Raw genomic sequence first — 12,326 nt, 5'->3', positions numbered from 1 at the left:
GTTTACACCGTGTCAAAAATTTCAAGTTTTACTATCCCTGTGGGGGGGGACATTTGGTCCCCACAATGTAGCAGGAACAAGTCCACAAATGCACACAACACACTACTTTAAATTCTCTTTTTTATTTTTATGGTAATGTTAACTGACGTGATAAGTGTATGGTGTAACATAAAAACAGTTACAAACATTTGTATGCATATTTACATTGTATATTTATGAAAGTAACAAGCTACATCTGTATACAGAAAATACAACTATGACATGAGTTACGGAACTATAAATATTACATCATATATTTAGTATTTTCAAACCATGATAGAAATACCTATACATAGATATAAATCGATCGAAGCGGAGCGTGAGCGTTACGAGTCTATGGCGGATGTGAGGCACTTCTTCAGATGGAGGAGAACGAAGGCGATGGCACTAAAACTAAACGAGTTCACAGGCTCAGAAAACCACCGATATACTGCAGAATCAAGAACACGAGCACTGAAGCGCTGGCACACGACTACAGGACCGAGAGAAAGAGCCAACACTGTATGTTATGCATTCCAGAGTTATAGTTCCATGACTAGAGCACGAACGAAAAAAGAAAGAAAACGATAGCAGCACGCGATTAAACCGGTAGTCACACGAACGTTACACGGGTAAGCTGTCGCACGGTCGGCGAGATGGAAGACCGTCTGTGCGAACCGCAGAAATGCCGATCCGACCGGTTCTCCGCAGACGCCGGCGATTCACGAGAGAAAGCGACACAGAAGCCCGGCGAGGGTTAAACGACACTGGAGAGCTAGCGATTAACAGTCATCCGATTAAATCTTGCGACGCAGTTAGTGATTGTTTCTAGCAGCTTCATAAGACGAGCTTCAAAACGTTTGTTCCGCGCACTATTTACCGTCGTCCGTCGATACAAAACTAGAGAGAATCTCGATTAAAACCTCAGACGTCATTTTCACCGTCTCCACTACTTTTCAATGTGAAACAATATTAACACGTGACCTATGTACATAACGCTGCGAAATCCAACCGCGATACGTACCGGCGTCGGCGTGGACGGCCGGAGGTCCGAGAGCGTCTCGTGGAAACACTTGCATAGAAAGTAAACCGTTTTGCTTTCCCACAACACTGACAGATCATCTTTGCACAAAACATCTGATTATTAGTCAAAACAAGATTCTGCATCAACATAAACATGCATGTAAAATGAACACTTATATTCCACCGTGAGAATAATGTCAGGAGACGTCCTCCGTTCAGGGTTTTAAGTCTGGAGCAGGAGCGTCAGGGCGTGTGGGATCGTAAGTAAGTGCCTGTTCGGTCGAGAAGGTCGGCGCTCCGCTTTAGGAAACGCACAGGAGTCAGTACCGTTTCAACACTTTGAGTGCATCTGTCCGTCTAGCGATGACAGCGTCAAAAAGAAAAGGCCACGGTTAATAACTGCACGAAAAAGCCAAGAAATCCCTTTAGCGTACATGTGTTAGATCTCTGTACAAGACACGACGATAGCATTATTATTATTATTATTATAATTTCTTCACATAGTTACACGCGACGCGCGCCGCTCGGGACGCGTGAAGCTTCCCGCCCGCGTCCGTGCGGCGAGGACGTTCCTCCTCGCGTCGGCGGCTCCTCGGCGCGGCTCCGCCGACGCCCGCGCTCGGCCGCTCTCTCCACGAGCTCCAGTCGAGCGGTGAGCGACGCTTCGCCCGTCTCGGGCCAACGAAAACAGCGCCCGGCCGGGCCGGCTCAGCCCGCGGCCTTGTGCTTGCCGCCGCAGCAGCGACACGCCTCCCCGCAGCGGTGGCAGGCGCGCAGCGGCGGGTAGCAGCACATGCAGGGCGCCAGCAGAGACAGACCCAGCAGCGCCAGCCAGCGCACGCAGAACTGCTCCTCGCTGGTGTCGCAGGAGCACGGGTCCGAGAAGTCGCCCTCCGAGTCGGACATGCAGTGGTACAGCATGCTCTCGGCACACAGCATGCAGCTCACCTTGTAGATGCACTGCTTGATGGGGTCGGGCGCGTCCTGGCACTGACCCCGCCGGTTGTCCTCGCGGTTGAACATCTCGCGGCAGTAGATGCAGCGCGAGCGCTCGCCGTCCTCGCGCCGCCGCCGGGACGCCTTGCCCTTGCCGAGGGCCGCCGGCTGCTGCGTCTTGACCGAGTCCTTGCCGCCGGCGTGGCCCCCCGCTCCCTCGCCGTACAGGTACTCGCACATCTTGCCGTCCAGCTTGGAGAAGGCTGCGGAGGCGTCGGGTTCCTCGCGCTCCGGGTCCCGCTTCCACAGCACGGGGTGCCGGTAGTCCTCGTAGCCTCGGATGAGGACGTCCTTCCGCGGGTTGATGCGGACGATCTCCTCCTCGTCCATGTGAAAGCTCACGTGACGCCTGGTGTTGAAGGAGACCTGCGGAGGCGGCGGCGACACAGAAACCAGGTCGACAGACCGTGAACGTCAACGAGCATGACAAACTGTAAATATCTGCTCTGACAACCGGCTGAACTGTGGGCTGCGTTTAACACAAGCTCCACATATTTTCATCTTTTATTCCACTCTAGGAAAAAAGTACAGCACTCTACAGTCAAAAAAGAAAACGGATGCTTTGGCCAACTTCAAGGTCATCTGACCTGCTGGCTGAAATGCCATTGTTTTTAAAGAAGCTACAGTTGTAAAGTGAGTGCTGCACTTTTGCTCTAGAGTTGAAATTTTATTATTATTTTTATAATTCATCTACAATTGGTTGAGCACCTGCTATTCAGGTTTGGTGCACATTTATTCTACGACATCTTTTTAGCTTGAAAATAAAAGTGCCAAATGTGTAAATGGGACTACAGAGATTGTCTTGCAAATAAAACACAGTGAACAGGTAAACTCATCTACTTAATAGTCTGTTTTTCACTTCCAGAGTTCACCTCCAGAGCAAATATTTACAGATAATGTACTCACCCCCTTGTCATCCAAGATGTTCATATCTGTTTTTCTTCAGTCTTCAGAAAAAAAAAAATCAGGATTTCCCTCCATATAGTGGACTTCTATTGTGTCCATGAGTTTGAACTTCCAAAATTCAGTTTAAATGCAGCTTCAAAGGCTCTAAACAATCCCAGCCGAGGAAGAAGGGTCTTATCTAGTGAAACGATCTGTCATATTCTAAAAACAATTGAAAATTTATATACTTTTCAACCTCAAATGCGTGAGTCTGTGTGAACTCTCGTTTTTTTCCAGTTCAATACAGTTAGGGCATGTTGAAAACGTTGAGAAGAAAGTGAGACAGGAGTTTTTCGACATACCCTAACTGTACTGACCCGGATTACACAGACTACACATGCGCATCACAGAGACAAGACAAAAAGTATATAAATTGTCAATTTGTTTTGAAAATTACTGATCGTTTTGCTAGATAAGACCCTTCTTCCTCAGCTGGGATTGTTTAGATCGTGGTGTCAAACTCAGTTCCTGGAGGGCCGCAGCCCTGCAGAGTTTTGTTCCATCCTTGCTCCAATACACATACTATGCAGTTTTCAATTAAGCCTGAAGGACTTGATTATTTGGATCAGGTGTGTTTAATTAGGGTTGCATCTAAACTGCAGGGCTGTGGCCCTCCAGGACCGGAGTTTGACACCCCTGATTTAGAGCCATTTGAAGCTGCATTTAAACTGCATTTTGGAAGTTCAAACTCGAGGCACCATATCAGTCCATTATATGGAGAAAAATGCTGAAATGTTTTCCTTTAAAAAACATAATTTCTTTATGACTGAAGACAGAAAGACATGAACATCTTGGATGACAATGGGGTGAGTCTTTGTTCTGGAAGTGGACTCACTTTCAGGGAAAATGTTTTTAAATAAAGACCGGAAAAATTGTTGATGGTGTAGCTCATTTATACTCATTTAACTTCTGATAATTGTATTTAGACTTTAAAATTTATAAAGAATGTGTCAAATTGTGAAGATTTTTTTGATGTACAAAACATGTAAGAATCATGAACTTCTGTTGGACACAGAGCTTAATTTCTAAAATGTGACCGTGGACCACAAAACCAGTCATAAAGTTCTTTTTTTTAACTGAGATTTAGAAATCATCTGAAAGTTGAATAAATAAGCTTTCCATTGATGTACGGTTTGTTAGGATAGGACGATATGTGGCTGAGACACAACTATTTGAAAATCTGGAATCTGAGGGTGCAAAAAAATCTAAATGTGAAAATCGTCTTTAAAGTTGTCCAAATGAAGTTCTTAGCAATGCATATTACTAATCAAAAATTAAATTTTGAGATATTTACAGTAGGAAAATGACAAAATATCTTCATGGAACATGATCCTTATTTAATTTACTATGTTTTTTTGGCCTAAAAGAAAAATCAATAATTTTGACCCATACAGCATATTTTTGGCTATTGCTACAAATATACCTGTGATACTTATGACTGGTTTTGTGGTCCAGGGTCACAAATAACCCAAAAGACAATGTAAAAAGCCTGTTGGGTTTCTGTGGAAGAACCAAAGTGATGCAACTTATAGTCTGTAGAAATACATCATCACTGCAGCACTGCATTTGACTCAATTTAAGATAAGAAATTAACTTTCAACACACAGTAACTTATATTGTGTGTGTGTGTGTGTGTGTGTGTTGTACCTGTGGAGGCAGGAACCGCTGGCTGGCAGTAAGAGCCTCATCAAAGGGTTGAGCTCGAATGTAAGAGCTGCGGAAGGGTTCGGTGGACACGACACCACGAGAACAAAAAAACGTCTCTCTCCGGCGTACCGACAGACACAGTCTCCTGTCAATCACAGCAAACACACACATTAGCATGATGACCTACTGTAATATCACCCACAAATGAAAATGTCCCCACTCTCAGGCCATCCAAGTTGTAGATGAGTTTGTTTCTTCATCAGATTTGTAGAAATGTGTCATTTCATCACTGTCTCACCAATGCACCTCTGCAGTGAATGGGTGCCGTCAGAATGAGAGTCCAAACAGCTGATAGAAACATCACAATAATCCACAAGTAATCCACACCACTCCAGTCCATCAGTGAACATCTTAAAAAGCTGAAACAAATCCATCATCAAGACTTTTTTACTAAAATACAAGTCCATAATCCATAATAACACTTCCTCCAATGAAAAAGACCATCGCCTGTTGTCTCTCACATCAAAATCCAGCCACATATTTGATTAGAGCTGTTTTTCAGCTTGTAAACGGTGATTGATCTGTGCAGATTTCTCTCCTGATTCAGGCCACTTTTTCCCTGGAGGAAGCATTAATATGGATAGAGGACTTGAAGTTTGACAGATATGTCTTCTGAAGATGTTCACTGATGGACTGGAGTGGTGTGGATTACTTGTGGATTATTGTGATGTTTTTATCAGCTGTTTGGACTCTCATTCTGACGGCACCCATTCACTGCAGAGGATCCATTGGTGAGACAGTGATGGAATGAGACATTTCTACAAATCTGATGAAGAAACAAACTCATCCTAATCGTGGATGGCCTGAGGGTGAGCACATTTTCAGAAAGTCTTCATTGTTTGGTGAATAATTCCTTTAACACTTTCAGTAAAGCTGAAATGAAATCATGAAGCTCAAACACAAGTAGAGATTTTTAGTTCATTTACAGCTGCAGCTTTGATGAGCTCATATTAAGTGACAGAAAAATGGAGTATTTGCAGTGTGAATCGAATGTAGGACAAAAAAATAAATCTTTTATAGATCAACGATACAATCTAAATTCCTAATGTAAAAAAGCTCTTAGGCTTCAAATGCATCAACTACTGAAACGTGTGCGCCAGTGTGAGTCGATCAGCGTGAGCAGAGACTGCAGGAACACACCAGCAGAGGGAGCTCTGAACCTGTGAGACGGGACGAGCACATGTGTGCAGACGCTCAAACACTTGTGATTCACGTGCGACGCCTCGGACCGCAGCGAAAGGGTCTGATCACTGATGTTCACACGTCCTGCACCAGACCCTCCGCATGAACCGGCCCATCCTGACATGACCTGGCAGCTTAACACTCCTCACCTCTGACTGACGCCTCACACGCACCAGCGCACCGCAGCCTGTGCCACATCTTGTGATATGATAAGCAGCTGACATGCTCACATTACAAGAAACAGAAAGAGGAAATATCACACTGACACCGAATAACACTAAATGTGTGTGTTTGAGTGTGTGATCACATGAGTGGAAGTGTGTGTCCAGGTCTGTTTATATCTGTTTGCTCCGGTAATGAACGTCCTGTGGTTGCTAAGAGACACTTCCTGTGACTTCAGTCTCCTGTCTGAACTCCCCTCTCTCTCTCTCACACACACACACACACATAGATTTTGACGCAGATGTAGCCGTTTCACCTGAAGTGTTTTTATGCCAGTTTTGAGATACTGAATAAATGCTGTATGGAAATAATAAAATGCACATCAAATCTTTAAATGCAAGTAAAGAATGTCTGTGCTTTATCTTTTATGATGAAAACACCTTTACCGAATAAATTGCTCAATGCCATGTGACTTGAAGTCATGTGACCATCTTAACAGATCATGTGACTAGATAACAAACCATATGATGTAGAAAATCAGTTACAATCTGTCACACTGAATGAAATGAGGCTGTGAGGGACTGAAGTTCAGTGCGAAAACAATATACTCAATAGTTCAGCTAATGTTTCATCTTTCTGAAAAACACTTCAGTAGACAAAAACAGCTTTGAATGTTGTGAGTTGTGAAACTGGCTCTTCGTCCAGTGTGTAAGATTGTAAAGACTAAGTCTGTCCCTCACAGTCTCACTTTCACGCATTAAATTCAATATGGCGTCTAACCTGACTAATGTCTGTTATAACTCTTATTTAAAGGGGTCATCAGATGCAAAGTTCACTTTTACATTAATGTGTGTTGTCAGTGTATGTACACATCTACCCTATAACGATGAAGATCCATGCAGTGGTTTTTCATTAATTTGTAAACATAATATCCCCTTTTTTTTTTTAAATCGAGCCGTTCTCAGATGCCTGTCGGTGTGGCGCCGCTCCCACGATAGTTGATTGACATGAGCGTCTTACCTCAGACCCTCATTAAATCAGCTGTAACAGTCCGACCTCCATGTTTTGATGCCGGAGCAGGGATGTAAGTTAGACAAGAATATCTCCGATTGAGCGATTGAGGTGTTGTGTTGCTGGATGTAATAATGAACATAGTGGTCGTCATTTACTCCCGACATCTGAGCCGCTGAAGATGCAGTAGATTACGTTTGTTTGTGAAGGGAATGCACCTCCTGATCTACATATATCCGTCTCTGTTCACGCAAATCATTCGTGATCCAGCTTCACTTACAGCAGAAGTGAGTATAAGCGTTTTTTATTTTTTATGAATCTCTGCCATCATCTGTCCTACTAACGTGTTAGTTAGCAAGTTTCGTGGCTAAATGCGGCTAAAGTAAACAGGCTCGTCACTCCACAGAGTGAAGAGAGGGGCGGGGCGAGCAGAGCTCATTTGCATTTAAAGGAACAATCCATCAGAATGGAATGGTTTTTGCAGAGCTGATTTTGACAAGGTATGAAGGGTATTGTTTTACACAACCATTGAGAATTTTTAACCAAAGTATATTAGAGACTTTTCATTAAGAATCATATCAACTTGTGGAAAATGGGCATCCGATGACCCCTTTAAAGAGAAAAGCAGATCTGCTGTCTGCGTGTTCTGATGGATCTGTGTCAGACATTCACACACGACACACGTGACATTGAAATAACACACACTGACGCACACGTACGCGGACCAGCAGCCTGAACTCCCAGCATGCCCTGCGGCAGACAGCAGCTCTACTGTAACAGAAGCAGAGCGACGCTCACCTGCCGCTCTGACAGAAACACACGTGACTGACTGTGCCTCTGCGTCACCATGGAGACACGCTCGCCGCAACTGCTGCCTAGCAACAGGTGTGTGATTGGGTCTGATCATGGATGATCTACACGGCATTTTTAGCTCTTCATCTATGAATGAATCAAACACAACGCTGCAGGAGATAGATGAGAGTCATCGCAGCGCTTCCTGAGACTCCCCAACGACAGCATCTCTGCAGTTGTTTATACTCGGATTATTTATATACTATTACAGTTTTCATTAATATTTTGATATATATATATATATTTTTTTTTAATAGTTTAAGTTCACAATAATAACATGTCTTCAATAATAACATGTCTCTTCAACACACACCTCACAGGATCAGAGAGAGACACGTGTGATCACATGTCCACGGTTACACAGAGGACTCATGGGTATCTATGGCCCGCTGCAGATACACTCACCTGTGTAAATGAACACCTGTTTGTGTGCGTGTGCTCACCTGTGACGAGGCGTCTTCAGGAGCGTCTGAGTCGCTGTACGGTGCGCCACCTGCAGATGAAAATCATACACATTCAGATCAAACTGCTCCAGCTGTACTATTACAAGAATTTCTAGCACTCAAGGCTGTGTGTGGTTTACCACAGTAAGTACATGGTAAAAATCACAAAAGCAGCAGTGCTGTGATGTCAGATAGTCCACAAGGGCTTTCAACATGACTCTGACGTCATACACCACAAAGATGAGTCAACAGATCTCTGTTTGTAATTGTCAGCATCAGCTGATGAGTTTTTCTGTTTGGCCTGTAAGTGCTGTGAGCAGGACTTTTATTTTGACAACACTGAACCCCACTGCAGATTCTCAGTCCGCATCACTGCGCGGATCACTGATGAACTGCTGCTCAGTGTTCACTTTCCGTCCGGTCCTAACAAACTCTTTAAATGTGTAAACACCATTACACAATTCAGAAGTTCCTATTTGAAGTAGAAATCTATTTTTAATCAAGTTCAATTGATTATTTTTCATATTGGTGCATTTCTCAAATAACCTTTAACTTTTAGATTTCACTGCAGACACTGTTGTGTTATATATCTTATATATAAATATACTGTATATGTTCTAAACCGGGGCTGTGAGTGAATGAAAAGCTGACAATTAATTATATCCAATGTAAAATTACAATAAATGAATGGGGCTACATGATAATTGTGACAGGTCTCAGTGTGATTAAGGCTGTGATTGAATCACTCAGCTGTATGACGTGATGCGCTGTGTGTTTCAGAGAGAAGTGCAGCACTGCGTTCATTTACACACCAGCAGCTCGTGATCCGGTGTTTCCAGCGATTCACAGTGAATGCACTGATCTCTGCATGTGTGTTTAAAGTATATTAATATAATACTTCATTTACATGTTTAACGTTTTTTTGTGGACAGTAGTGACATTGGGCCTCATTTATCAATCAAACGTAGAAAAGAGTGCAGATCTGTGTGCAAAAATGATGATCGTACGTTGATAAAAGTGGCGGCTGAATCCTCATTTGAATATCACACCCCTAAAAACACCTCGGTTTCGAAGCCTTGCCCCTATTCTCCTTTACGACACGGAGAAACGAAACCCGGCCAAAAAGAGGAAGTAAACTCATGAAAGAGAAATTGATCTTACTCTAAAAAACACCCTTTAACCTTTAACATATTTGCAAACTAGCATTCATTTATAAAGTATGTATATTAAATACCAATAAATATAACGAAACATTTGTAAACATCAACAGCCTATTTAGTTCCTCTAATCCACAACAAACCCTTTAAACTGAACGGTATTACAGAACAAGAATGAAAAACGAGTAGCTATAAAATTTTATATTCAACTATAAAGTAAAACACACTCAACTATAGTGAAAACAGAATACAAACATTGAGCTAAAATGAATAAATGAGTGAACGAAACTATATGGCACTGGGTTCACAAGCCTCTCATCCACATCCAAATGTTTCCATTATTTGCCATGTAACATTTGTGCTAAACTATTATTCTTGATGATGTTGAAATGCAAAATAAAAAATAAAATAAATATTTAGACATAAAAAACTATTATCCATGATATAAACAAGTAGTTTGTACTTCATGTGCATTCTAACATCCACGTAAATCATCCTTCACATGCGCAAAAATGTTTATTTTGGTGCTGCACTTTAATCTGAATTTTACAGCAGACCTTTTAGATTGAGCAGTGAAACGTTTATGTTTGGTTGACTGTATTTTAGTTTCATTAATGGCTGAAATGTGAAGTTGTGAGTGTGTGTGTGTGTGTGTGTGTGAGGCGCCTGCGTGATCAGTTACATTCAAGTAAAGATATAAATAAAATGCATTAAGAGTATCACAAATACGAAATATATTTTGTGTTGTCTAGACCCATTTATTTTATTCCTTCTATAATTTCTGTTTTTCTCCGTTCACTGAAGTGCAGCAGGTGTGTGATGTGACGATGTGTGAATCCTCACGGTCTGTTGTTTGTGCTGCTATTTGTGCATATAAATTTAACGCCCTAAAAAAACTAAAAAAGCTTTGTTTGTCGGTCAGGAAAATAATCTAAATGAACAAAATGCTGTCATTATAAAATTCTCCAAAACTCTCTACGCTGCACACAAATTCAGGCTAACTCAAAAACTTGCGTGCTCGAGCTCAGACCTGACGTGAGATTTGATCGTAGCCGCCGCTCGCGTCCATATTGATAGATTCCAAGTTTTGCGTAGAAACGACCGTACGCCAAATTTTCTGTCGTACGCTCGTTTCATAAATGAGACCTAAATTGAGGTTTGAGTCCATTTTAAAGTCCAGCTACAAAATCAAAACAACTACTAAAAACATTAAATTATTAAATATTAAAAATATATAGATTTCACCTATTTAAATGCACGTCATGTGATCATTAACTGAAATTCTAAAATGTTAAACATGCAAATGTAAAGTTAAATTGTTGAAAAATGTACTTAAGATTTCAGTAAGATTGGCATCAGCCATCAAAACATGCACATCAGGTGACCACTAGTGTCGTGTGTGTGTGTGAGTGTGTTATATGTGTGTTATTTGTGTATGAGTGTGTGTGTGTGTGTGAGTGTGTTATATGTGTATGAGTGTGTGTGTTGTCATGACGCGTCCAGCAGCGCTGTGTCCCGGTTGCCACAGAAACAGGCTCCTGAGAGCAGGCAGGCTGCAGTCTGGAGTCATGCAGCAGGAATACTGAAGAAGCTGCGCTCCGTTACACAACACACACTGGAAAATTCCACTTCAGCAAACGAGCGCTGACGTCAGGACGCGACGCCGAGCCGTGACGCCATCACGTGGAGCTGAGAGTGTGTGAACTAAAGACAGTAACCTGGACACACACACGCGCGCGCGTCACAGAAACACGCAGCAGACTTTGACAAACACCGGCGTCTGATTTAAAAACAAACTCAACATGTAACAGATAACACTATCTGAATGCGGTTCATCATTGATGGTTCATTTATTATGAAGCTGGTTCAAATCAACCTGTACTGTATAAACAACAATAGGAATAAATGCGACTACAGCGTTTTATGCAATACAGACCGTTTCAAAGCAGCTTCACATTAATAAAGAGGAAAACAACAGTGTTAATGTTGTAAAATTCATCAATTACAAAAAATATTCAATCTCAGCTGTAAAGCAGCTCTACACATTAGTCATTATTCAGATCAATTCGATGTCGTTTGAGGAGGAAAAGAGAGGACAGGACCCGTCTGACACGGTGATTCTGTGGATGTGTTTCTGACTGAAGTGTGATTATCACAGAGTGATTTCAACACTGCGTTTCAGGAATACAAACTCATCAAGAGTAACATTAAATGAGATCGTCTGCGTCTCATGAGGAGGGATGAGGGTCTTCCCGACAAACGCGCTGACCACAGAGCTGACGTCACACCGCTGACGCTGCCGTTCAGATTCAGCCGCTCCTGCGGGACGCTCACCTTGTTTAATGTCCTCCATGGCTCGCCGTATCCCGCGGTCGAAGGCCCGGGCGTCCGCTGGGCTCTGGAAGGTCAGGCCGAACTTCATGTTGCCGATCCTCCAGTGGTGGAAGATGGGATTGACCTTATTGTACACCAGATCCCTCCTGATGACGCAGTCCAGCAGCACCTGAAGACCAGAACAACACCTCGTTACTCACACAGACCGACCGCGCTTAAGGAATGAAACCAACCTCACAGCACATCCTTACAACACCACATCAAGTCAGGATTATTATAGTTAACTATTAAAAAGTAATAAATAATAAGATAAAATAATTATTGTATATTTTGTATATAATATATGTATTTTCTAACTTAATTTCTGGTAGCTGCCAAGGCAACAAGTTCTAAATAAAAAATTCATGAAAATTACAGACATAAAAAAAAGCCTAATAAAAACGGTAGAAAGACAGATCTAAACGACTAAATCTTTAAAATAAATCAAATACAATAA

At 42.3% G+C, this 12,326-nt stretch overlaps 1 protein-coding gene across 1 annotated transcript in view; it reads right to left on the bottom strand.

Annotated features, from left to right (window-relative positions):
- Nucleotides 1-266: 266 nt before the first annotated feature.
- The window catches only part of spred1 (sprouty related EVH1 domain containing 1), a 30,486-nt gene continuing 18,426 nt past the window's right edge, over nt 267-12,326 (bottom strand). Inside the window, 5 exon segments of the mRNA XM_051133599.1 lie at nt 267-2,403; nt 4,630-4,734; nt 4,736-4,774; nt 8,340-8,389; nt 11,831-11,999. Coding sequence (XP_050989556.1) covers nt 1,750-2,403; nt 4,630-4,734; nt 4,736-4,774; nt 8,340-8,389; nt 11,831-11,999 — 1,017 coding nt within the window. The 3' untranslated portion in view covers nt 267-1,749.

The sequence above is a fragment of the Labeo rohita genome, chromosome 17 (assembly GCF_022985175.1).
Source record: "Labeo rohita strain BAU-BD-2019 chromosome 17, IGBB_LRoh.1.0, whole genome shotgun sequence".
Classification (NCBI taxonomy): Eukaryota; Metazoa; Chordata; class Actinopteri; order Cypriniformes; family Cyprinidae; genus Labeo; species Labeo rohita.
The sequence above is the reverse complement of the archived record's forward strand: the minus strand, read 5'-3'. Positions and strand labels throughout refer to the sequence as shown.